At 39.1% G+C, this 27,541-nt stretch overlaps 2 protein-coding genes across 5 annotated transcripts; one reads left to right on the top strand and one right to left on the bottom strand.

Annotated features, from left to right (window-relative positions):
• The first annotated feature begins 15 nt into the window (after positions 1 to 15).
• gsnb (gelsolin b) lies at positions 16 to 6,783 on the top strand. Of its 3 annotated transcripts, none has more exons than XM_079816106.1 (17): positions 16 to 794; positions 1,594 to 1,790; positions 1,873 to 2,027; positions 2,143 to 2,301; positions 2,396 to 2,545; positions 3,172 to 3,261; positions 3,347 to 3,479; positions 3,573 to 3,877; positions 3,972 to 4,105; positions 4,359 to 4,449; positions 4,736 to 4,906; positions 5,027 to 5,201; positions 5,299 to 5,420; positions 5,693 to 5,770; positions 5,859 to 5,919; positions 6,002 to 6,167; positions 6,467 to 6,783. In XM_079816106.1, the coding sequence occupies exons 2-17, from the start codon at positions 1,598 to 1,600 to the stop codon at positions 6,492 to 6,494; spliced, it is 2,211 nt and encodes a 736-aa protein (XP_079672232.1). In that variant the 5' UTR covers positions 16 to 794; positions 1,594 to 1,597; the 3' UTR covers positions 6,495 to 6,783. The 3 variants fall into 3 exon arrangements, with proteins under 3 accessions (XP_079672232.1, XP_079672234.1, XP_079672233.1); XM_079816107.1 differs by lacking the exon at positions 6,467 to 6,783 and adding an exon at positions 1,149 to 1,234 and having other exon boundaries at positions 713 to 794; positions 6,002 to 6,442; XM_079816108.1 differs by lacking the exon at positions 6,467 to 6,783 and having other exon boundaries at positions 701 to 794; positions 1,575 to 1,790; positions 6,002 to 6,442.
• Positions 6,352 to 25,580, bottom strand: LOC307125888 (transcription termination factor 1-like). Of its 2 annotated transcripts, none has more exons than XM_079816109.1 (10): positions 25,493 to 25,580; positions 24,652 to 25,289; positions 22,955 to 23,140; positions 11,926 to 12,004; positions 11,681 to 11,811; positions 11,375 to 11,582; positions 11,184 to 11,270; positions 11,018 to 11,083; positions 7,017 to 7,102; positions 6,352 to 6,728 (listed from the first exon to the last, which is right to left on the bottom strand). In XM_079816109.1, the coding sequence occupies exons 2-10, from the start codon at positions 25,286 to 25,288 to the stop codon at positions 6,541 to 6,543; spliced, it is 1,668 nt and encodes a 555-aa protein (XP_079672235.1). In that variant the 5' UTR covers position 25,289; positions 25,493 to 25,580; the 3' UTR covers positions 6,352 to 6,540. The 2 variants fall into 2 exon arrangements, with proteins under 2 accessions (XP_079672235.1, XP_079672236.1); XM_079816110.1 differs by having other exon boundaries at positions 25,497 to 25,563.
• Positions 25,581 to 27,541: the final 1,961 nt, after the last annotated feature.

Below are 27,541 nucleotides of genomic sequence, written 5' to 3'. Positions count from 1 at the left end.
CACAAACGCACACACAGGACCAACGGTGCTTCCTCAAAAATGGATGAGAAAAATAATCGTCAGTTTAGGAACAAAACAAATAAAAAAAAATTAGATCAAATAGTATTTCATTAACTGCTTTTTCTAAAATGACACAATCCAACAGCGAAACTAGCAATTAGGGAAGACGCTTTTTGTCAAAAAGCCAAAAAGTTTTCCACAATGTCAGATCGAGGCAAGTTGCCACACGTATTTTAAATGTTATAAATTTAATATAAATGTGTATAAACTTTTCATAATTTGTTGGCCTGGGTAATGTTTTTATATTTTTGTATACTACCTTGTGCATTTTAGCTGTTTTATGAAATGTAACTTGCTCCATGCATGAATCCCAGACTACACGTATTCAGCACGCCATTTTAAACCTCATGGTCTTCATAGAAACACGTTAACAACTAAATCATTGCAAACATTTAATGCACATTTAAACCTAAATTATATTCTAACTGTCATGTAATATTAAACCGTAAACTCTGCTCTATATTATTTTCCTGAAAGAAACGCATATTTGAAGACAAGTGGTGCTCACTGCAGTAAAAAAAAAAAAAAAAAAAAAAGACGTCTAGCTCCACCTCTCTGGACGTTTAATGGGTGGAGGGATAGAGTTATGGGTTGGGTCAGGAAGGGTTTCATATGCAAATGAAACACACCTGTGGAAGATGTTACTGGATTGCGGAAGCTCACTGCTCAAACATACTGCTGTCGCTTCAGACTCATCTGCAGATAATACCTTAAAAGACAAATTTACCCAACAGGTAGGCCTAATATATATTTTCAAATCATTCTTACCGATGATGTTTTTGTTATGAGAGTTAATTTCTGATACAGTCACATTTCAGTGTATCTGATGTTGCTATTAATTATTTAATCTTCTAAAGCATCAGTGTAAGCAGACGTATTTGTAGGTATCTTCTTGGGTACTATAAAAGTATATATAGTACATTTATTAATGAATTGTTCTTAACGACAAACTGATCTGCTGTAGGCCAGTGGTATTTAATAAATAATAATAAAAAAATCCCTATAAACATTGTGTAATATAATTGCATAATTGCTTTGCAATTATGATAGTATCGCTGTAGTAACCAATTAAATGCATTTTATGTCAGATTTCGTCAGCAGAGCAACTTTTCCCTTTAACCTTGTACCATTGTCTACTCCTGAATGACATACAATGGCAAGTTTTAGGGAACGGGTAAGTGTCCCAGAGTAGTGTTGTGTTATTGCTACTCTTCAGGAAGTGAGACCTCACCCTTTCTGAGTCTTCTTTTTTTCCAGTGGGGGTGGAAATATCTGGCTGGGGGCACCATTACCAGGAGAGCAGAATGATTGCAGAAGCATTAGAACAGTTTTGAGATGTAAAAAAAGTGTTCTAGACATATAGAAAAGAACTGCATTTGTTCTTTCTGATGATTATGTATTTCATGGAAAATAAAGAACTAAGTACATCACCCTTCCTCTATTTATTTTCAACATTAGACCATGTGGAAGACAAGTATGCAAAATATGGCTATTGTATATAATTATTATAATAGTTGGGTTTTTTTCTAACAGCACCATGGTCTACCACCCTGAATTTGAGAAAGCAGGAAAGCAGGAAGGGCTGCAGGTATGGAGGATTGAAAACATGGATTTGGTGCCTGTCCCTCTGAATCTTCATGGTGGGTTCTACACGGGTGATACCTACCTCATCCTCAATACCATAAAGCACAAGTCTGGGAGTCTACAGTATGACGTTCACTTCTGGATAGGTAAAACTGTGGTTAGCGTACATCCACTGTGAGCACTTTTATTGAAAACTTGTGTATGAACATTGTTAAATGGTATCTCCAGGTGATGCATGCACAATGGATGAGAGTGGGGCAGCCGCTATCTTCACCATCCAAATGGATGATTTCCTTGGAGGAAAACCCATCCAGTACAGAGAAGTCCAGGGATATGAGTCAAAAACCTTTGTAGGCTACTTCAAATCAGGCCTTAAATACATGGTAGGTAGAGTTATTATATTTACAATGTTTGATGCTCAAAATGTATTTGGATACTTAGTTCATAACAAAACCACAGATGTAATTTTTCTTATCAAACTGCTTTTTATTTCTCCAGCAAGGTGGAGTTGCCTCTGGATTCAAACACATAGCTTCTGGTGCGAGTGTGAAGCGTGTACTCCATGTGAGTGGCAGACGTGTAATCCGGGCCATTGAAGTCCCTGTGAGTTGGGCCAGCTTCAACCAGGGTGATTGCTTCATCCTAGACTTTGGACAGGTGAAAGATATTAATTCATGTTCTGCTTCTCTCTTTTGCATTTTATCATATTGTATCCTATGTATTCATGCTATTTCTCTTATACTTGTATCAGGAGATATATCAGTGGTGTGGATCCAAGTGTAACCAGTTTGAAAGTCTGAAGGCCACCAATGTTTCCAAAGATATTCGTGATAATGAGCGTTGTGGGAGAGCAAAACTTTTTATATGTGAAGAAGGATCAGAGAATGATAAGATATTAGCGGTCAGTACAACACAAGGAGTATGTTTTCTTCCCTTATTTTTGATATCGGTTAGTGTCTTAAGGCTGGAATACACTACACAACTTATAAAATCTGAACAGATCTTAAGGGTAGGGACACACCAAACCGACGCCCAAGAGCTAGTGCTGATGAAAGCCGACCGTGTTGTCGCCTGCGTTGGGGGCAAAAAGCTGTACTTCATCACACAGAGAGAAATACTATATTAAAATATTCACCCAGGAACACTCTCAGATAAGATGATGTAAAATTAGAGCAGTAATGTATCTGTACCGTTTTGAATTCTTTGCTTGCCGTTTTGCTCATTCACTAAGCTGAACAGCCAATCAGAGTTCCTTCTCTCACCGACGGCCCGACGCCGATTCTAAATGCTGAGTCGGCCCAAAAAACCCCAGATGGCGTCTGACTAGTGCCAACGGTGCGGAACACACCAAAAAAAACGGCAAATGATCAAAACTGGCCCAGCGTTGCCCAACATTGCTTGGTGTATACTGGGCTTATAACCCTAGACATCATACAAATCAGGGCAAAAGTCATATAGTGTATTCCAGCCATTAGTAAGTATTCAGTATTTTGTTCTGAATGTGAGTGCTCTACTATATTTTATCAGATTCTTGGACCAAAGCCTGATCTTCCTGATGCGCAATCTGAAGACACCAAGACTGACTCGTCCAACAGGAAGTCGGCCAAATTGTACAAGGTACAGTAAGCTATACTCTAGCCTTAAGAAATTATCTTGAAAAATCTACAAAATGGGTTATTCTTGTGGTTACATTATTGTTCAGGTGTCAAATGCCAGTGGGACTATGTCTGTCACTTTGGTGTCTGAAGAGAACCCTTTTTCTCAGAGTGAACTGCAGTCCACCGACTGCTTTATCTTGGACCATGGTTCCAATGGCAAAATATTTGTATGGAAAGGTTAGCTTAGCAGATAATTCAAATTTATTCAAAATTTGCATCTTGGGACATGCCTAAATGTAAAGCTTAACCTTTATTTCTTTAATGAAACAGGTAAAGAGGCTAATAAAGAAGAGCGGAGTGCAGGTATGAAAGTTGCAGAGGACTTCATAAGTAAGATGGGCTATCCTAAACACACTGAGATCCAGATCATCCCTGAGAATGGAGAGCCTCCTCTTTTCAAACAGTTCTTCAAATTCTGGCATGATACGGAGCAGACAAAGGGTATGGGACAAGCCTATGTACCCAACAGAATTGCCAAGATCAAGAAAGTGCCCTTTGATGCTTCGTCTTTGCACAAATCAGAGGCAATGGCTGCTCAGCATGGAATGGTAGATGATGGGAAGGGAGCGATAAAGGTAAATGTATCCACTGTTGTGCAACAGGTTACAACTATCAAATGATTTTTAAGTAGACAAATTAATGGACAATTTGTCTTGTTGCTTTGCAAAGATCTGGCGCATTGAGGGATCAGACAAGGTTCCAGTCGACCCATCCATTCATGGGCAGTTCTTTGGAGGAGATAGTTACATCATCCTGTACACCTACAGGCATGGCGGACGACAGGGGCAGGTTATATATATATGGTAAGAGCTACAGACCTACTTCTGGATTCCTTTCTGTCCTTAATGTATCCTGAACCTGGAAAATAAATACTGAATGCCTGAGGAGTTGGTCCTAAGCCAAGGGCTTTGTCTCCTCATGTTACACGAGAACACTCGTGTAACAGAACACAATGGTCTTTGAGTAGTATCTCTTAGCCCCACCAGGCTGGGCCTCTGTTCATTCAATAGGATGAGTCATCACTGCGGAGGTTCATTATATTTTGTTTGTCCACAGGCAGGGCGAAGAGTCCAGTCAAGATGAAAGAGGAACTTCTGCCATTCTAGCTGCCCAGCTTGATGCAGAGCTTGGTGGAAGTGCTGTGCAGGTGACACTTGCTTGGTGCATGTAATGATTATAATATTCACCACCTATACGTAGTTGACTAAATAATAGACCACAGTTGTCCAAAGTGCTCCTGGAGGGCTAATGTCCTGCAACGTTTACCTCCAACCTGCCCCAACACACTTGCCTGACAGTTTCTAGCAATCTGTGATTTGCAGGCTGGAGTGTTTAATTAGGATTGGAGCCCTGCAAGACAGTGGCCCTCCAGGTGCACAAATGTTTGACATGGACCATCAAATCAGTAACAACAGCTTGAATTGTTTATGAAGGTGCGAGTAATTCAAGGCAAAGAACCCCGTCACCTCATGAGTATCTTTGGTGGGCAACCAATGATGGTGCACAAGGGAGGGACTTCACGAGTGGGTGGTCAATCCCAGGCTTCTGTAGTCCGCCTTTTCCAAGTGCGTGCCAACACTGCTGGGCACACACGAGCTGTTGAGGTGAGTCATGAGTAAAAGTCTGTTTCAGCTGCACCATTGTATGATTTGTTTTTGTCAAATGTTGATTTGAAAATGTGTATTAAAAATTGGTTCATAAGGTGTTCACTTTTCCTGAAACAGGTCGACACGGTGGCCTCCAGCCTCAACTCCAACGATGCCTTTGTTTTGGTGACTCCCTCAGGCTCTACATTGTGGCTGGGACAGGGTACAAGTGATGCAGAAAAGAATGGAGCCATAAAGCTTGGCAACATTTTAGGAGTGGACCTTTCAGAGATATCAGAAGGAGCAGAGGGAGGTGGGTGTACTTCAGTCATTGGTGTTTTAATGTATTCTTGACATTCAAAATAGCAAAGAACCCTTATAGAACAAATCTTTTTAAAATTTCTACATAGATGACTTCTGGAGTATTCTTGGAGGAAAAGCAGAGTATCGCACCTCTGAAAGGCTCAAGAACAAAATGGACACCCATCCCCCTAAGCTCTTTGCATGCTCTAACAAGACTGGACTATTCCTTGTGAGTTTCCATGTTGTTGTAAACCCAGTTGTAGTAAGCAAGTCTGAGTTTCAGAAAAGTCACTGTTCTTAAATTGTTTCAAAGAGATGTGATCAACTTTTCAACTTAATTGTAGTATATTTACTTTTTTTAATGAATATAATCATTAAAATCCATCCATGCATTCTCCAAACCGCTTTATCCTCTGCAGGGTCACCGGGATGCTGGAGCCTTAATCACTGAAAGGCCTGCTTTCATAGTTCACAATTTTTGTTTGTTCTGCACCAATCTAGATTGAAGAGGTGCCAGGAGAGATGACACAGGAGGACTTGGCTCCAGATGATATCATGATCCTGGACACCTGGGATCAGGTAAACCTGTATTATGTGACATTTGCAATAAATGCACTCTATAGAAAATGATATCTAATGCCTTCCATGCCTGAAATCATTCTCATAGGTCTTTGTTTGGATCGGAAATGAAGCTAATGAAGATGAAAAAAATGAAACTTTGACTTCAGGTGAGAGAACCCCCATTTTCAGCAACATTGCGGTTTTCATTAGCTAATGATTAATCTTCGTCCTTGTCTTCTCTTACTTTAGCGGTCAAATATATTGAATCAGATCCTGCTGGTAGGGACAAGAGAACTCCCATTGTTACAGTGAAGCAGGGCTTTGAACCTCCCACATTCACAGGCTGGTTCCTGGGTTGGGACCATGACTTCTGGAGTTCTGACCCACTGCAACGGGCCATGACTGGTTTGAAAATGTAATCTAATGTCTTGTTGGGGCAAAGAGAAAGGGTTCTTTTGATCTAATGTAAAATGCAAATGCATCAAGCTGACTATAAACACTTCATACTACCCAACATTTCTCACCTGAGATACACCAAACATTGTTTACCTTGTTTTACCTCCTTATGGGGAAAAATAATGTCTGTCTAGAAGACCTTTGAAAAGGCATAATACAAATTCTGTTTATTCAATGCTTGAGCAAAAATAAATGTATTAACAGAAGAATAAAAAAGGAACTATCAAACATCTTAAAACATGTGCTTTTTCTTTACAGTGGTGGAATGTTTAGCTTGATGGCTTAAAGGAATAATTTTTAAGGTCTAATTATCCAGTACAAGTGATCATAGATCAAGTGTTGTCCTCTTCCTGGCCACTCTCTTCATCACTGTCACAGCAGTCATCCTCATTAATGTCTGAAAAAATATCAGCTATGAGAAAGCTCTGCTTCTGGTCAACCTTCAGCTCACTGTCATCAAGGTCTTCACAATCCTTCTCCAGGACTGGCATGATTTTGTCATAGAGGAAGTCAACAATGTCTGGAAGAAACAACATAGACATTAATACATTAAATAAAAGAAATTCATACCACACTACAAAAGCTAACACTTCTTTTTACTGCACACCAGACATGTTCTAGAGTCTTTTAAAACTTAAAATTAAACCATGTAAACTGTTTACAAGGCTCAAAATTAGGAATTTAAATTTAGGAAGCCATCTTTGGAGTACACTATGAAAAACAGAAGAAAATTGTGCTGAAGCTACAACTATTATCTAAATCAAAAGGCTAAATTCAGCAATAATGTGGAATATATGAAAGCACTTACCTCCAAAACACTTGGCCTTCCAATCTGGCACATAGCAAACTTTAAGCTGATGCCACTTTGCTTGCACATGTGCTGGAGCAACATCCCTATGAGACAAAGAGGACAAAGACGTGACACCAAGCTTGTTTACACCTGCAACAACATCATGCTTGAACAAGCAGGTGTATTATTCCACTTGCTGGGAACCTGAATGTAACCTGTGTAAATGGGCTCCGATGCCATTTACCCCAACTTAATTAACTCCTTAGAGGATATTCTTTCTTTATTCAGGATCTAGCAATCTCACCTTAGTTATCTCTGATAGTTTGAAATGCTTCTAATTTTCAAACACCACCATTTCAATTAACCTGATATTAGAACCAATTCAATGAAACCCCAGTTATACCGCACTACAGACATAAATTTTAAAATAAATCAAATATGACCTTATAATTATTCATGGTTTCTCATAAATAAATATACATAAATATTACTGTTAAATCTATAATTATGATCCTATAGGTTTGTTTAATTAAGTCATCACTGATCTTATATTACAAAGCTGTCCTTTGAGTCCACTGCCTCAGTTATTGCAACTTGACATCATGACTTTGCGTAAACATACATGCCACTTTCTAAAGCCAAATGGCGTGTTATCTGTACACATTTTGAGCTATCCGCGTGTATGTCTACGCCGTGTCATTCCGCGTGTATGTGTACGGCGAAAAAACGAACCATAATATCCGTGAATATGTCAACGCCGTGTGATTCCGCGTGAATGTCTACGCCGTGTGATTCCGTGTGAATGTAAATGGATTTATAAACATACTAAATTATGTTTTTTTGAAAATGTAAAAATGCAGAATGTTTCTTGTGATGGGTAGGTTTAGGGGCATGGGCAGTGTGTGTGTGTGTGTGTGTGTGTGATGGGTAGGTTTAGAGGTAGGGGCAGTGTAGCAGTGTTAATTTCGTTGACGAACCTTTTTTCACTGACGAAAACGAGACGATAACTAAATAAAAACTAGTGTTCGATGACTAAAACTATGACGAAAACTTACTGTAATTTTCGTCAACAAATAAAAACGAGACGAAAATGTTAGGGAGGGACGATTAGGGAAGAGATCCAGTCAGAACTGATGTCCTGTGTAACAGATGCACACATTTAATTTGAACGTGCTGATCTAACCGCTGGAAAACACGGCGCTGTTGTGCTTCTCCAGGCTCACGCTTCCAGAGCGGTTCACAATCAATGAATAGCGCACATTTATGCCAAGCAATTGTATATGAACTAATGCTGATGAATAATGACAATGTTTACTTTATGATGATTATATAGTAATATGTTTTAGATGGTTGTAACAATGCATATTTTATCTCCTGAACTTGAATGAGCAGCTGCAACTGCAACAGCGGTGCAGCAGACATTTCAAAATAAGAGTCCCGGTGTATTTCGAGCTTGTTTATAATTTAAAAGTCACTCATTATACAGTATATTCGTATTTGGTTACACAATAAACTATTTCATTTAATTCCCATTTAATTCTTAGTCAGGAGGAAAGACCAGTATTTGACACATTCAATAAAGTATCAGGGTTATAATAGTTAACTAAAACCGTTTAAAAAAAAATAATTACTTGAAATCAAACAAATGTTAACTGAAATTAAAAATAAATAAATAAACAAACTTATTTGAAGCTTTAGCTTTACCTGATATGGCCTACTAACTAAAAGAAATAAAGTTATAAAAACTATATATATGTTTTTAAAAAAAACAAACAAAAAAGTGAATTGAGCTCTCTTACGTGTATTTTTAATGTCAAAAACAAAATGATGTCAAAATTAAATGGAGCTTGAATTGTATTACAATTTAACTAAACTCATTAGATTTTAGGAGACTAAATCTACAGTAGATTTAGTCGACTAAAATCTTATGATATTTAGTCGACTAAAACTAAAAACAATTCAGGTGACTAAAATATGACTAAAACTAAATGGCATTTTAGTCAAAAGACTATGACTAAAACTAAATCAAAATTTGCTGTCAAAATTAATACTGCAGTGTAGGGGGATAGAATGAAACGGCGTTGATAACCACGCTAAAAAGCGATTATGCGTCTTGATAGCACGCCAAAATGGAATAGCGAATTGGCGTGTCATACATACGCTATTTCATGAGATCAGTCTGGTTATTTACAGGTGGTGGCATTAGGTTGCATTCACAAGACAGAACTACCAGAATTATGAATTAACTCTGAAATGTGGTGTCAAAGTCTTATGCATTTGTTTCTATGGCAATGACATTGCATTGGTAGGTATTCGCTAAAAACAACAACAACTGCAACATGTAGGGCTCTGTATTACAGATGTTGTCTTATTTACAACATGACAATGCTTCCATGCTGTTGTCTCCACTGGTCTCAAAACGTTATATTCGTTATATTGACATTTTTTGCCCGTCTGAGACTTTGCAACAACACAACCTTGTTTATGCTGTGACTTTGAACATGTTTCCTATAACAACGTCTGACGTTTCTTTTACGTGGAGAGAAAAAGTTGCATAAACCACACAAAATCCAATCAGAGTGGTCCGACTGAAACGGATTTCCAGAAATGTGATTTGAATAGGATTTCGCACCGCATGAATGTAGCACAAAATAGATTAGCAAAAAATCGCATTTCATGTGATTTTATTTTGACGTTCACACTTGCTATAGCCTCAACAGTTGTGCTTTGTGTAGTCCCAGAACATTGACATTTTTATTTTAAATGATAAAATGAAATACAGTGAGGTAAGTGTCAAAATACTTTTTATGGGGCAAACTTTATATATGATAGATTAATTGGGTATTTGAGCAACCAAAAGTGTACATAAATGTTATTCATTTAGTCACATTGGGGTGTGCAACACGATATTAGCTTGTGAACGAATCACATTTTCCTCAATCTGCCTTTACAGAGAGATTGTTAATATCATGCTACAGTGCACATTCTATCAGTTGCAGTTCTATGGCACCTTTTTGATTATTATTCTTTTTGATTGTCATCTCTATTGGGTCATTCCATGTCAAATCAAATTCTGATTTTGATAAAGGGTTAGTTCACCCAAAAATTAAGATTGTTATTTACTTATCCTTATGTCGTTCCAAACCCGCAAGAATTTTGTTTATCTTCAGTGACAAATTAGATATTTGTAATGAAATAATGATTTCTGTCCCTCCATTGACAGCTTTGATGCTTCAAAAAGTTCACAAAGAGATCGTAAAACTAATCCTTATGAATTGAGCGGTTTAGTCAACATTTTCTGACGAGACACGATCACTTTATATGATGAACAGATTTCATTTTAGGCTTTTATTCACACATAAACAATGATCAGCGAACATAAACAGAAGCTAGACCAAGCATACTTGCTTGACACACAAGAAAAAAACTCATTGGTTCTTGCAAAAGCTCAAATATGCTGCGACACGCGAGAATGAACTTCATTGGTTCTCGCACGGAAAGCCAGCATGCTTGAGCTTTTGTTTACCATAACTAATGTGTGTTAATGAATGTTTATATTGTGATTAAACGCCTAAATTAAATCTGCTATAATGCGATTGTCTCTTCAGAAAAAATTTACTAATCCACACAATTCATTTGGATTAGTTTTACAATCTCTTTATGAACTTTTTTAAGTGTCAAAGAGGTAGTTGTGTAGACTGTTAATGGAGGGACAGAAATCTCTCAGATATCATTAAAAATATCTTGAAGATAAGCGTAAATCTTACGGGTTTAGAACGGCATGAGAGACAATTTACATTTTTGGGTGAACTAACCTTTTAATATTCTGAATAAAGACAATTTTTGGGTAAACTATCCCTTTAATGTTTATAACATAATTTACCCGGTACATAGACAAAGTAACTTAACAAATAGTCTTATCACAATTGTTTTTCATATTGTTTTGTAAGATTGTGATCTTGCCTGAAAAAAATTGTGATGAGATAATTTTGCCCACCCCAACTGCAAATAGTCCTTACCCGAATACAGCTGTGAGATCATCCCAGTCAACATCTGCAACATCCTCCACTTGCATTTGATACATTCTGTGTAAATATATATCTTTTTTATTAGTAAAAGCCAGGTAAAGAAAAACATTTCAGGATAACACAAACTAAGCAAGCATGTAAAAACAAGATCACTTACGCTTTAATGAGTCTGATTTTGGCCTCCTGAGCTTTTCTTCCCCTACATAAAGTCCCTGAGGACATCCGTACAGCGAGGATGGAAAACCTTAGGGTTGAAAATTAACATTTGACAATGTTGATTATACAAATAGAGAATAACTTAAAATGTGCCACCATTTAATATTAAAGTGTTTTAAATTATTCTCTCACCATTTCACTCTGCATTTGCTCCAACATCGAGATTTAACCTTCAGTGCAATATTGAACCAGGGCAATTTTTTGTAGAGCATTTCTCTACTGACTCGTTTTGGTGTTGTGTTATTAGGAGATTTAGATTTCAGCACTGTTACAATATGGCCTCGCACAGCCCGCAAAAGTCTCTGCTCCTCCTTCACGGTCCATGGTCCAGTTTTTTTAACTGTGTGATGAGATGATATACAAAATGAACAACCGTCACTAAACCTAGAATTTATATATTTGGACATTTTGAAAAGAGGCTAGCCAAATTAGACTTACCAGAACTAATATGGGAAAAACGTTTCTCAAGAGAGTAAGAACTTCGACCAGTCAGCTCAGAAATCTTTTGCCAGTTATTGCCATGTAATGTATGATACTTGAGCAATGCTTTGATTTCTTCTTTTGAAAACCTTTGGAGAAAAGGAAAAAATCATGGAGGTTTATAACAAAAATAAATTAAAAGCATAGTAGATCAATCTTCTTAAACCAAATATTTGACTTTTTAAATTTATACTTTAATATACCTTCCCTTATAGTTTGTACCATCAAAAATTTTCCTTCCACGGGTAAAAACATCATGACATGGCCTGGGAATTCCTTCCGCTGTTCAAATTTGATTAAATACAAAAAGAAAAACAGATAAAAAAATTACATTTTCAGTATGGTTTTTTATAATGTTGAATGCTCAAATATGACAAGCTAATGGGGAACTCAACCAAACATAAAATCTCTCATAATTTACTCATCCCCATACTGTGCCAGATGTATACACGATTAACCAGTAGTAATTAGTCAACCGGTAGAAATTTTGGACTATCGTCTCTATCGTGGTTATGCTCATGTGACGTTACCTTGCTGTGCCACCATGAAAGCTTATCATTTAAATGAAACCTTGAAAGTTTTAAAAACACTTGTTTTTAAACCGCAAGCACGATAAGCAGCAAAGTAGGACAAATTTCAGTAAATGCACACGCTGTCTGAGAGAATGTATCTGAGTGCACACGCCGATAAAGCATCTCGGTTCCCTGAGAGGAAGGAACGAGACGTGCGTAACTTGCGTAAGTAGCTAATGCTTTGGGGAAACACATTTTCTCAGAGAATACTGAAGCCCTAGAATTGCAGGTGAGACCTGAACAGCACAAATTGCTATCTGTGTTTAAACTGATTTAAGTCTTGCCATTCAACATTTTAACATTCAACAGCCAGAAGAATGTTCTAGATGGTTTATTCTTATATCTATAGCGCATTAGGAAATAGCAGGAGAGGTGGGACCATAGCCTGTAAAAAAAAATGGACAACGCCCCTTCACTGTCTTCTATTGTAGAAAAGTGAAGCAGCCACTGTCCAAAAATGGCGCTAACATCTTGCGCTGATTTGGTACCTGCATCTGCGCAGTAGAGAGCAGGAAGTAGTACCGCCCACACTCCCGCAGAATCTGTTAGTACAGTTTACATCAAAACAACTCATTATGCCGCTGTGAAATAAACAGTTATGGAAACATAGAAATTAAAGCTAAAGCTCCAATATTCTCCCGAAAAAAGTCTGTTGGTGCCTCAGTGAAGCTGTCAATCATAGCTGTCAATCATGACATTTTGAACTTACATCAGCGTGATTAAAAACTACCTAAAACGACAGAAACCATCTTTGGAAAACATTTATTTGAAGTGTAATTTGATTGTTTATTTTGTCTCGTGTCCCATTAGAATGGCGGGGGTGGGGTTTATGAGCTATACTGGGACCAACCACCTGGGGGGCGATCGAGGCGCTTTGGCTTCACTTTTCAGGACATGTGCAGCACGCTTGGGTGGGACATAGCAAGCACCGGAGAGTAGAGCTGTAATCGGGCCTTAAAAGTTAGGCCCGACAAGGACCGAGCGCGACAGAATTCGGCCCGAGCCCGACAAGTACATTTTGATTGACAGGTTTTTAAAAGCCCGAACCCGTTTACAGCCCGACATTATTCAAATGTGCACGCACACAGCTCTTTTGCCTTTTGTCAAGAATGAGTCATTTATACATTGTTTTAACATCCTTTATTCATGACTAACGAAGCTATAGGCCACTTGGAAGTTGGAACAAATAAATAAATAAAGTCACAAGTTTCTGTACTAAAGCTTCCCTCTTTTCTTCTGCCATCTCAGTGCACCTTTTCGCAATTGTCACATGGCGGGGAATAACAGAGTTTACGGGAACCCTCCCATACGCAGCCCCGACATTGATTAGTTCTTGTGCCAGCTCTTCAAACCCCTCGCCATTTACAATATTAAAAGGCCTAATGTCTTTACAGCAAAAGCTGACACACTTCTCCGTCACCGTTTGTTTCACCTTTGCAGGGATGGGTTTTGATGCTGTAACGAAACGATGTGATTGTTGGTTGATCCTGGGGCAGTTGTTGAACAGCTTCGATCAGCATGCCTTATCAGTGATGAATTCCCTGTCGTTTTGCTGCTGTACTTTAACAGAATGCCGCATCTTTTGCATTTTACATAACCCACTGGCTCATTATTCTCATTATGCACATGGTCAAACGTTTTCCACACCTCAGACTTTGCTTTCTTTGCCGGTGCAACCAAAATGTAATCGCCAGAGGCCAGCCTCCGTTTCACCTCCTCAGCATCCATTTTCGCGATAAAAAAAACGCATCACCTGACTGCTCATTTTACCGCGCAAACCCGAGCCCGGCCCGAGTCCGTGTAAAATGATAGAAATAAAGACCGAACCCGACCGAACCCATCGGGTCCCGTCGGGCTCGGTCGGGTTCGGGCAAAGATCTTCAGCTCTACCGGAGAGTCTGTGTGCGCGCAGCTTGTCTGTAAAGGCCCAGGTACACTTTATTTTCTGCTTTCTGCTCCGTCTCGAGGTAAGCTGAGAATATTCTTCATACCCAAGCCATTCGTGGACCCGCTGATTAGTATTAACACTATAAATTACTATAAATTCCCTTGTTTGAGGTGTATCATCAAAGCTTACATTATATTATAAATGTTAGTAATAATCAAGTGAAAAAAAGTCACAACTGAAAGTATTTTCATAGTATTTTTATTTTCTCCATAGGGAAATGAATTTTAACGAAAACTGTTAACTGTTAAAAACCTACTGTAATCACACCTGTAACTATCCGAAGCTGTTAATCGTAGTCTGTGTGTTATTTAAAATTCATCAATTTGCATTATTTCAACTTACTTTTAAAAAATATATATATATTTTTATAACACTTACAACTATGAACTAACCCTTTAAAGGTCCCATGATGTGGATTTTTTAATTATTTTATAAAATTATTTTATATTTTATTTTTAGGTGTACTTATATTGTTAGTATGTTTTAGCCCTCTGGCTTAAATGCTGTTTGAAGGGGCGTGTCTGCTGCGAAACTTCAGTGTAAATGCCCACTGTTGTGATTGGCTGACATCTTTGCATTTGAAATGCATATTACATGTGGAACGCCTCTCGAATACTTTTACTACATTTTTTTTTTACTATTACAGCTGTCGAGATTAACAAACCGTGAAAGTGTTGATTATAGCATTATTTTTATTTTTAGATCTTTTCCCATCACATGAAAGGCTGCAGTGAAGAGCATTGAGTAGTAGGGCTGGACAAGAATATTCGAATATTCGTTCGATGGGTTGGTATTCGATTTTCAAATTTGTGATTCGAGTATTCGTTGTTGTTGTTTTTCGCGAACACCTGGCATCCCGCTCGAAACGGCTCTAATTCGCGCTTGCATATGTTTACACTATAAAATCACTATAAAATACAATACTTTTTTTCAATTATCTTATAGCCAATTTTTAGTAGCCTCGTTATAGCCTACTTAATATATATATTTGCTGCTTCTTAGTGCTCCCTGCACCAGAGTGCACAACTGCACAAGCTTATATGGCAGAAGCCATGTCTGAGCTTGCATTTTGGGTTAAACTGTGTTCGTTTGACATTGTGGAAAATAGAATAATAGAATCAAAATGTATTATCCTTTTTACACGTTAGGGATGTGACGGTGAAAAAAATTTCCCTCACCGTTTCCCTCATTGCTGTGCTTGTGCACTGAGTGGCTGAACGCATGCAGCCGTGCCGCCCGTGCACCGTTTACTTTCGGTTTGCCAATTGACCTATCGGTAAGCCCCTCCCCTCATACGCAGATGAGCCAATAGCAGTTGAGTATCAGTTGCGCTGGGACCGGAACTCGGACATCTTTAGGTTTCAGCGCCATAGTGTCACATGTCTGTCCTGTCTTGTGAAGCACATGTGGTGTGTTGTTGTTTTGGGCTGTGCTCGTGTCTTTGTCTGATCCCTCCCCCTTGTTATCTGATTAGTGTTTGATTTCTTCCACCTGTTCCCTCCTGATTTCTTCCCCTTTATATAGTTCCCATGTGCTCATAGTCTTTGTGGTTACGTTGTATATGTTATGTTATGTCTACGTCTCCCTTCCCGGTATTCCGCTCCCTGACTTTTTGGTTTGTTGTTCGTTTCGGTATGTTATGTTTAGTATTATGTTATGTTTTCCCCTTGTGGGTTTTTGTTTTGTGTTTCTGTTTATTTTGTTAATTAAAACCTTTTTCCCTGCATTTGAGTCCTCACCTCAGTTTCCTTCAGCGTAACGTAACAGAACGTAACCACCAATAGAGGACTCAGCAGGAGGATTTGTTTTTTTTGTTTCCCATTTTTTGCTATGGAGTTTAGCAGACGGCTTCATGTGATGCGGCAGGTAAACTCAAGATACATCCGTCAGCAGGGGGCGGATGTAAGAGAGTTTGCCTGCCAATTCCTTATTGAGGTGCATCATTTGAGCCTCAATGAGTTGGAGAAAGCGGAGGTCTTCAATCTCTGTCTGGATATGCCCCTCAGTCCAGAGGAGATTAGGAGAATGGGAGGTCTTGGGTTCCGGGAGTTTGTCGACCGTCTGGACCCTAGTCCTCCACTGACCTCCACGACAGTCCCGGTGGTCCCAGTCCCGGTGGTCCCAGTCCCGGTGGTCCCAGTCCCGGTTGTCCCAGTTCCGGTGGACCCAGTTCCAGTGGTTCCGAAACGGAGGAGGAGGAGAAAGGTTCCCTCCATGCCTGCTCCGGTGGATCCTGTTTGGGTGCTCCCAGTTCCGGTGATCCCTGTTCCGGTGGATCGTGTCCCAGCTGATCGTGTTCCGGTGGTCCCTGTTCCGGTGGTCCCTGTTCCGGTGGTCCCTGTTCCGGTGGTCCCTGTGCCGGTGGATCGTGTCCCGGTGGATCGTGTCCCGGTGGATCGTGTCCCGGTGGTCCCTGTGCCGGTGATCCCTGTGCCGGTGATCGTTGTGCCGGTGATCGCTGTGCCGGTGGTCCCTGTGGCGGTGGTCCCTGTGCCGGTGGTCCCTGCTCTGACCGCGCCGCCCCGGCGTCCTGCTCTTCCCGCGCCGCCCCGGCGTCCTGCTCTTCCCACGCCGCCCCGGCGTCCTGCTCTTCCCGCGCCGCCCCGGCGCCTTGCTCTTCCCGCGCCGCCCCGGCGCCCTGCTCTTCCCGCGCCGCCCCGGCGCCCTGCTCTTCCCGCGCCGCCCCGGCGCCCTGCTCTTCCCGCGCCGCCCCGGCGCCCTGCTCTTCCAGCGCCGGCCCGGCGTCCTGAACTCCGCGGGCCGCCCTGGCTGCCTGAACTCCGCGGGCCGCCCTGGCAGCTTGAACTCCGCTGGCCTCTTGAACTCCGCGGACCGCCCCGGCCGCCTGAACTCCGCTGGCCGCCTGAACTCCGATGGCCGCCTGAACTCCGTGGGCCGTCTCGGCCGCCTGAACTCCGCGGGCCGCCCCGGCCGCCTGAACTCCGCGGGCCGCCCCGGCCACCCCGGCCGCCTGAACTCCGCGGGCCGCCTGAACTCTGCGGGCCGTCCCGGCCGACTGAATTCCGCGGGCCGCTCCGGCCGCCTGAACTTTTTGTTTCCCCCTTCCCTCTCTGGTCTGTCTCCCCCGCCCCGCCCTGGTCTGTCCCTCCCGCCCCGCCCCGGTCTGTCCCTCCCGCCCCGCCCCGGTCTGTCCCTCCCGCCCCGCCCTGGTCTGTCCCTCCCGCCCCGCCCTGGTCTGTCCCTCCCGTCCCGCCCTGGTCTGTCCCTCCCGTCCCGCCCTGGTCTGTCCCTTCCGCCCCGCCCTGGTTTGTCCTCCCGGTCCCGCCCTGTTCTGGTGGAGCGTCTGGTAGCCGCTCCTTAAGGAGGGGGTAATGTCACATGTCTGTCCTGTCTTGTGAAGCACATGTGGTGTGTTGTTGTTTTGGGCTGTGCTCGTGTCTTTGTCTGATCCCTCCCCCTTGTTATCTGATTAGTGTTTGATTTCTTCCACCTGTTCCCTCCTGATTTCTTCCCCTTTATATAGTTCCCATGTGCTCATAGTCTTTGTGGTTACGTTGTATATGTTATGTTATGTCTACGTCTCCCTTCCCGGTATTCCGCTCCCTGACTTTTTGGTTTGTTGTTCGTTTCGGTATGTTATGTTTAGTATTATGTTATGTTTTCCCCTTGTGGGTTTTTGTTTTGTGTTTCTGTTTATTTTGTTAATTAAAACCTTTTTCCCTGCATTTGAGTCCTCACCTCAGTTTCCTTCAGCGTAACGTAACACATAGAGAAACATTGGAAAATCCGAAGCTCTCATCGGTTTGATGGTGTTTCCTCATACGCAGATGAGCCAATAGCAGTTGAGTATCAGTTGCGCTGGGACCGGAACTCGGACATCTTTAGGTTTCAGCGCCATAGAGAAACATTGGAAAATCCGAAGCTCTCATCGGTTTGATGGTGTTTATGCTACAAAAATGCTAAAACGTCGTGCCTGAGGTACTGTAACACTGATTCCAGGTATCCTGAGAGGATTTTGTGTTTGTCATACTCTCGTTAAGTTACGATTAAAGTCCCTGCTAACATACAAACCGAAATAACTAACTGTTTTCACATCATAACACTGTAGGTCAAAAACATGAAGGTCAGTGCCTCTCCATATTAAACTGGTTATATGTAAATTAATTTCTACATTATCTGTCCTACTAAGGAGGACTCCTATTTTGATGGGTATTATAGTCTCCAGGTAACGAAAGGAAGAGCTTGCACGCAGTTTATCTGAGTTGTTTTGCAGATACAAAGTTTACCAGTTATTAACTGCACCCTCGAAAAGGCATACGGTCTGTATATGTTTGTTTACTGTTAGTTGTTTGAGTGTTTTTGTGTAATTTGCTGTGTATGTTAATGATAATGCAACGGAGAGAGATCGTTTGTGAATGAGACGTTAATGCGCACTTCTTATGCTTTGTTTGTTCAGCTCTTACGATGATTTTTTGGAGTGAATAACGATGCAATAAACTTGATAAACCATCAGTTAAGTTTGGCCATCATTCGGACGGGATATACGCTACAATCTGTGTCCAAAAACATCTTGGGATAAGGTTTTCACACTGACAGCTGTACATTGTAAGATATAGCAACTCCGTTTGTTTGTCCGAGTTAGCAACAGTAACTAAGGGGGGCGGGGCTTACCGATAGGTCAATTCAGGGGCGGGTTGCTTGAATTGTGGGTTCATTAGCTATTATTCTAAATGAAAAACATAGCAACAAAACAGTACAATGACAAACTCCCTTAAATAGGCACTTTTACATCGCTTTGAAACCAAATATTCCACAATCATCTTGTAATTTAGCTCCTCGCTCTCGTGAAGAATATGATCTGACTGCTGCTTCTGATGTGCTGAGACGCCCGTTAGTTTGGCTCAAGTGGCACGTTCAGTTTTTTAATTGTAGTTAGTCTTAGAGCCCTGCACGGGCCTCAAATCTAGGCCCTAGCCAGGCCGTGTCCGACAGCTTACCAAAACTATCGGCCTGAGTCCTGTGAATTTTTAAAACAAATTTATCCTCCCTATTAGGCCTACACATCGTTGCAGCCATTAAAATAGTTCAGTTTTGTTTTTAATGTCAAAGTAGTTATATTTCGTTTCGTTTCTTTATTAAGTTAATTTAGAAAAATGTTTAAAGCATTTTTTTGTTTGTTAAATTAAAGTTTTAGTTTTTTAAAGTAAAGTAATGACCAAGCGGGAAGCGGCTGACAGTGAGTTAACCACATGTTTGATCAATTTAGCCTCTCAAATCAACACTGGACTTGTCTTACTTATAATAAAATCCATAGATATAAAACACCTCAAGCATCACAATGTTGGTTTAAACATTTAGCCTACTATCACCACCACCACCACAGTAAAAAGGCATTTTTGACAAGCTGAGGCAGGCCGATGCTGCTCGCAACGGCGCAAATCAAACAAATAAAGTGAAGTCTTTTTTATGTATTTATTTATTTATTTTTTATTTAATTTATTTATTTATTTTAGTGCCATATAGAACCTTTTTTTTGAGTAAACATTCCTCCCTATTACACATCGTTGCTTAAAATAGTTCAGTTTTGTTTTTAATGTCAAAGTAGTTATATTTTGTTTCGTTTCTTTATTAAGTTAATTTAGAAAAATGTTTAAAGCATTTTTTTGTTTGTTAAATTAAAGTTTTTGTTTTTTAAAGTAACGACCAAGCGGACTGAGTGAGTTAACAACACGTTTGATCCATTTATCCTCTTAAATCAACACTTAACTTGTCTTGCTTATAATACGTTTTTTTTTTAGTAAACGTGTTCAAAAATAAATAAATAAAAAACAGGCAGGTTGTCTTAACTTACACCTCTCCGCAAAATTAATATAAATCCGATCTTCAACTATTGCGCTAGCCTATGCACATTTAACAGAGCTCACGTCAACGAAAGCAACAGATATGAGCTGCATTATATTCATCAGCTCATTTCAAGATCAAAGACCGCAATATCAGAACAAGTGACCTAAGCACTGTAAGAGCATTTAGTCTCATTCTTTTGAATGAAGATGATTGTGTTTTTGAGCATCTAAGACGTTTGGCAGTTTGCGTGTTGAATTGCTTTACTCATTTGCGGCGATACTCTAAACACTGTGCGAGCCGTCTTGACAGTCGTGGTGTCATGGTCTCATGTTGTTTCCACCAGCGCTGCACACTTCATTGTTTCTTTTAATTAATGAATGTCTAAAATATGAAATGAAGGAAAAAGCCCGCGTTTGAGGTAGGGGATGGGCATTTCAAGCAAAAATTATATTCGACGATCGCTGGGAATTATTCGATTTTTATTCGAAAATCGCAACTCCTCCCCCGCATGCACGCATGTAAAGGCTACACGCGTATAAACAGAGAGAGAGGGAGAGAGACCATTCACGCTCTCAATCTGTAGGATAACAAACTGTTTAATTCATTAGGGAATAGGCTATATCAACTCAAGCCATATATTTATTGTAACATGCTGAAAAACATATGACTGTAATGTGACATCGCCCCAAGTTACCTGATAAATGCCACAAGTCTACAGCGTGCGCGTGAGACGATGTGTTATTCTTCTGTTGTCTCAGGGCGTTTTAACTCTGGCATTTTAGTTCGGAATGGGGCACGGTTAGCATTAAAAATTGCTAATGTGAAAGCTTACCTACAGAGCTTGGTGTGCACTGAGGTACCGAACCCGAGAACACACAACCGGAGTTCGGTTGCTCTCGGAGCTGAGCCGTGATTCACGTGAATGTGCAAACACTCGGGTAGTAACCAGCGCATGCGTTTTAGCCGATTACAATGTCATTAGTTCAATAACATACACGTAAGAGATGATAGTGTTGATGATTTAGCTGAGATACGATCGCGAGAGCAAGCCTGCAGTGTATTCGCGCATAGAGTGCAATCAGGGCAGCAAATTAATGGCAATTCACCGTCTCCTCAAAAGAGTCTGTTTGCAAGCAGCAAAGCCGCCTTCAAGCGACACACATACGGTAAACCCAAGTGTCGTTTACTCAGCTACACATAATAGCACCAAATTAATTGAAAAAAGCCCATATTGACCCGCATTCTGTTTTCTATCACGCCCGTGCACGTCTGTGATGACGCAAGATGAACGCAAACGCACCAGGGTTCAAGTTGAGTGTGAAACCAGACCAACACTGCGGAGGCGGAGGGAAGAATCAGACTCGGACCGCAGCAAACGTGTCCAGTATAAAACACCCTGAGAGCGGACTGGCAGCTTTTAGGTGCGTTATTGGCAGCGCCTCTGGTTACATGAACGCGTTAGCACCACATCAGCACCGACAACATGGGGATTTTTTTTGGACGATAATCGCACATACTATTCGATATTCTATAATTAAATAACTAATCGAATATTCGAAAATCGCGACCCATCCCTAGTTTGAGGTATGACGTGAAAATTGGCCTGAAGCCCGGCCCCAGGGGCAGAAATAGGGGCTCTAGTTAGTCTGTTCTATAACTGAACAGAATTATTTTTACTAGCTACTATAATATATCAAAACTGGGACGTAACAGACCTGTGTTTTGTATCACTAGTTCATTGCCCGTTCGCGGAGCATATAAGCCCTGCCCGCGTGAGGCGCGCCGCTTCTCCAGAGTCCAGCCTTTATTAGAGAGAAGGATATGTTCAGCTCCTTCCCTCCGAAGCTTCGAATATTCGATGTTGATCACTACCAAAGCTTCGAAGCTCAAAAAATGGTATTTGGACCAGCCCTACTGTGCTGTCTGTTGATCGCCTGAATGCAATGATCTCATCATTGAAAAGCTATTTCTCTCACAAAATGATTTCACCACAACTAACAGCAAACACGACATCGATATGAATACAGTAAGAGCTTTGTGGTGCAGCATAACAGCGTCATTCATTATGACCTCAGTTTTGGCAAGTGTGCAGATATACTCGCGACGTGTGATTAACAGCTCCGAACATTATAAAGAGAGTGTTCTTTGATCGCTCTCTGTAGTTTAATCACAATTTAAATAACAGATTTGTTCCATGCTAGTGATGCTACTAAGAGAAACAATGTGAAGTCACTTGTTTAGTCACTGGCTTGATTCACTGATGCATAAACAGTATTAAACGATTAAGAAAGAAAGTCTGTATAAAATTGAATAATTAGCTACACATTAGAAATCACTGATCACAGATCAGGCATTAATGAACGCTGTTACTCACTGTTTGTGGCGGTGCTGTCTAATCCATATCGTAAAAGTCTGTTTGTAAAGCCTGTGCTGACATTGCGACTGAATTAAAAGTAAAAAATACACTGAATCTATTTTCTCCAAATTCTCTGGACGGGCAAAGCAGAGAAAGGTGAGGTAACCTTTCTCTGCATGAAGACATATAGTGAAGATTCCAGACCCATCTTAGCTTTAATTTTCTCAAAGGCTGAGCAGATACCCAGGGCTTGGTTTAAACCTATCGCCATTTCTAGCCACTGGGGGACCATAGACAGGCTAGGGGAACTCATATTAATGTTAAAAAAAACCTCATAAAGTTACATTTTCATGTCATGGGACCTTTAACTTGAAACAGATTAGTAAAATTTCATGTTTTTTTTTGCTTTCACACTTGCTTAATATGATCTGATTCCAAATGGATATGCACAGAAATTGGATTTTGACTGACAGTATGAAAAAGGCTTTGATTGTGTGTCCACAAAAATTACAGAAAAAGTGAATAAAACAAATGTGATCATTGAGACTCACCAATCCTTTTAAAAAAACTGTAGTCCTTTTTCAACTTTGCCAATTCCCGTCTCTCTTCTGGGTACCTTTTTGGATGAAAGAGCTTGGTAGCATCTGTCACTCCTGTGAGAGCCATAAAATCTCTAATGTTCTTTCTTAACCTCTCATTTTCTGAAAGAGTGAATCTTCCATTTTTGAACACGATGCCTGCAGACATAAAAGTGAAAGGCAAAAAATATTACTTTAACATGGACTTATTATAAACAAATTTGTAATAAAATTATTTATGTATAAACACACACACACACACACATATACATATATATATATATATATATATATATATATATATATATATATATATATATAGTGAGGAAAATAAGTATTTGAACACCCTGCTATTTTGTAAGTTCTCCCACTTAGAAATCATGGAGGGGTCTGAAATTGTCATCGTAGGTGCATGTCCACTGTGAGACATAATCTAAAAAAAATAAAATTCCAGAAATCACAATGTATGATTTTTTAACTATTTATTTGTATGATACAGCTGCAAATTTTCCCTAATTTTCCTCACTGTATATATACACATATATATACACATTTATATATATATATATATATATATATATATATATATATATATATATATTTTTTTTTATATTTATATATATATATATATATATATATATATATATATATATATATATATATATATATATATATATATATATATATATATATATATATATATACACTACCAGTCAAAGGTTTGGAATCATTAAGATTTTTTTATGTTTTAAAGAAGTCTCTTCTGCTCACCAAGGCTGCATTTATGTTATTAAAAATACAAAAAAATCTGTAATATTGTGAAATATTACAATGTAAAATAACTTTTCTATTTGAATATATTTTAAAATGTCATTTATTCCTGTGATGCAAAGCTGAATTTTGAGCAGTGTCACATGATCCTTCAGAAATCATTCTAATATGATGATTTGCTGCTCAAGAAACATTTATGATTATTATGATTATTATCAATGTTGAAAGCAGTTGTGTAAAAAAAAATGTTTTAGGACTCTTTGATGAATAGAAAGATCAAAAGAACAGTATTTATCTGTACTACCGTTCAAAAGTTGGGGGGGGGGGGGGGGGGCTTAAAGAAATTAATACATTTATTCAGCAAGGATGCATTAAATTGATCAGGTGACAGTATAGACATTTATAATGTTGCAAAAGCTTTATATTTCAGATAAATGCTGTTCTTTTTAACTTTATATTCATTAAATAATCCTGAAACAATTTGTACACAACTGTTTTCAACATTGATAATAATAATAAATGTTCATTGAGCAGCAAATTGGCATATTATAATGATTTCTGACACTGAAGACTGGATTAATGATGCTGAAAATTCAGCTTTAAATCACAGAAATAAATTGCATTTTAAAATATATTCGAATAGAAAAAAAGTTATATTAAATTGTAAAAATATTTCACAATACTACTGTTTTTGATGTATTTAGGATCAAATAAATGCAGCCTTGGTGAGCAGAAGAGACTTCTTTCAAAACCATAAAAAAACTTAATGATTTCAAACTTTTGATTGGTAGTATGTATATAAATAAATAAAAATAAAATAATATATATATATCATTCCAAGCACGCTTAAGATTGACAAATCAAAAATATTACTCCAGTATTTTATATAATCAGCCCACCTTGCTTTCTGAATTCCTTTAACCTTGGCAGGTCATGCAAAATCATTTGATTGATGGTATACAGGTCTCTGGATTCTATATTAGGACAAAATTCTTTCAGTTCATCCAAGAGATTTGGATCAAATAGTGGTGCATCCAAAATCTTTTTCCTTTTTTTCCACTTTCTAGTACCAGCTAGTATGGCAGTATGGCCACTTTCCTGATGGCTCATGTATGGGACTTCCTCAGATTCTGTCGTCATGACAGCCTGTTCTTCTTGTGCCATATAATCACAGTTTGTCTCGGTTACATTTGCTCTCTTTTTCTTTGCTTTAGCAGGCTTCTCTTCAGTTGAACCCTGCAGTTCTTGAGATTCTGCTGTGGGTACTTGATGCAGGCTTGTGACACCACCATCCATCATTGAAGCCTCCCCAGAGATGACAACCTCGCCTCCTTCGTTCCATTTTCTTTTTTTCTTTTTACGTGTAGGTGTCTGCAGACTTATATTCTCCAATTCCCTTTTCCTATGCTTCTTTTCATTGTGCTTTTCAGTCTGCATCTGCATCAGGTTCTTGTTTTTCTTTCTCTTTTTCTTCACCTTTTCCTCATAAACGCGGCCCATTATGTTATTAGGTAAATCTGACGGCATTTCATCCATTCTTTAAAAAACAAACATCATGATGACACAGAAAACTGAGAATAACGTGCTTTTCACGAACACAAAAATCAACTGACAGTTTTGCACGTGTATCGCGCGACATACGCACATACTGCGATTTTTTTAATCACATTAAACGCATTAACAAGAAATGCGTGAAAATATGTTCAGCAATATCTAAGTATACTGCGAATTCATCGTTACCTACAAAACTTTAGGCGCAATGTTTTCTCATGTGTTTTCCACGCGGACTCTTCCTCCTCTACTTCTTCATCCCCGATTACAAGGTGGATTCTGTAACACAACGGGTAACGTTATAGTGCCACCTTTCAGACAGGAGAGTAATAACAAACATTCCCAAATTATGCACACATAAGCGGAAATCGGAATAAACACTATTCTTACTATATCTGCAATATCCACCATAAAAATGTAATTAGTAATATATTAAATTAAAAACAAGCACTCTGTGCTGATAAATCTAGCAATTCGTTCTCAAATCATATTGTTCCCACTCAATACTGAATAATTAAGGCAAACTATTTTCATATAGTATAAAATATCGATTTAACTATTAACCATTTAATAATTTATTAGTTTGTCAGAGTTTTGACATTTTAATATTTTATTGTAGCTAATTCAATTAAAAACTGAAAAAGTGCAATACGCTTCTCACTGCCATTTCCAGATAACAACATTGTGTCTGCCCAGATCTGGCCCACATCTGGCACTTGTGGCATACTGATCTGGCCCACATGCTGTGGTAATCTTGATTACCATCAAGATTTTGCATTACCAGGTAATCATATTCACCTGATGTCACTTCTCTTTAGCTTCCTTTGCTACTTCAAATGTGTTTTACCAACACACAATCGCAGAAGCCAAAAGAGGAAGACACTTAATAAGAGTAAAGAGCCCAACTAATGGAAACACTGATCACTGTCATGGTGACTTCAGATGAAACACATTAGAGTTAAACTTCTGTTAATTCTCAATAAGAGCTTCTGTAGTCGTATAACAGAAATAAAGTCAGTCTGGTTAGTAATGTGTGAAGCTGGTAATGCTGTTTGTGGAGTTGTTTAATCCTCCTCTGATGAGATCTTCAGAGATTTAATGTCTTCTTTTATCTTCAGTTGATTTCATCTAAGGCTGTGGCTGAAGTCAATTGTAGTTCTTGTCTTTCTGCTCGTCTCTTTTTCTGTTCTCTTCTCTCTTCAGTGATTCTGCTTGTTAACAGGTTTATTAAGGCTGAGATGACTCCATATTTATTATACATAGATTTTGTGGCTCAGATAAGGTCCAGTTCTGGTTTATTTCTTTGCTCTTGGATGACATGTGGCATTGCTCTGGCCTGCTTGTGGCCCAGATCTGGCAAACAGGAGTGGTCCACTCAAGGGCCGTATATTTTTTTTGTCTAATTTTAGAGAGCCGTTTTGTTTTTGTATTTTAAAAATTTTAAAGGCAAAAGAAACAGAAAAGAGACTAACTAGCAAATATAGATATACAAACTAGCTAACTGTAAAACAAAAAATAAATCTCAATAAAACACACACATTTACACACTAATCATAACATTAAAATAAGCTGTATAAATATTCAGGGGATATTTCTTGTTTTGTTTTTACACCCCATACACTTATTTATAAGACTTAATGGAGTATATCCGTCCAGAGAATTTCTGAGATGTTGATTTGGTTTTGATGTTAACAGTGCTTTTTTTTTTTTTTTGATGATGATGATGATGATGATGATGATGATGATGATGATCAGATTAAAACAACAGAACATCTTGTTTTATTATTGTAAATTTGCCTGTGCCTTCTGGGAGGGTTTGCATTACTTGTTATTTCCTAAATTTGAAGATTTACTTGAATTAACAAAGGAAAATGAAATGTTTGGTAGGCCTATATTTATGAAAGATGAAACTCATGACTTGGCAATTAACACATTACATTTCTTTATTCATTCAGTTTATTTATTTTTTCTTTATCTTCTGTTATGGTGCTTGTCTGTTGTCTGATTAAGACATTTTATATTTTGTACCAGGCCAGTTTTATTTGTTTGTCAATATTGTTCAATAAAGTTCTTGCATTTAAAAAAAAAACGTATTTATAAGACTTCCCTTTTGACCACCAATATTTGTGAATGTAATATTTATTTCATATTTATTTAGAATAAAGGGCTCGTAATAAAAGAGTAAAACGTGCTTTTTTCCTGTCAGTGGTGTAATGCTGCCACCGTCTGTACTGGAGT

This window comes from Gobio gobio (assembly GCF_949357685.1).
Source record: "Gobio gobio genome assembly, chromosome: 4".
Lineage (NCBI taxonomy): Eukaryota > Metazoa > Chordata > Actinopteri > Cypriniformes > Gobionidae > Gobio > Gobio gobio.
The sequence above is the reverse complement of the archived record's forward strand: the minus strand, read 5'-3'. Positions and strand labels throughout refer to the sequence as shown.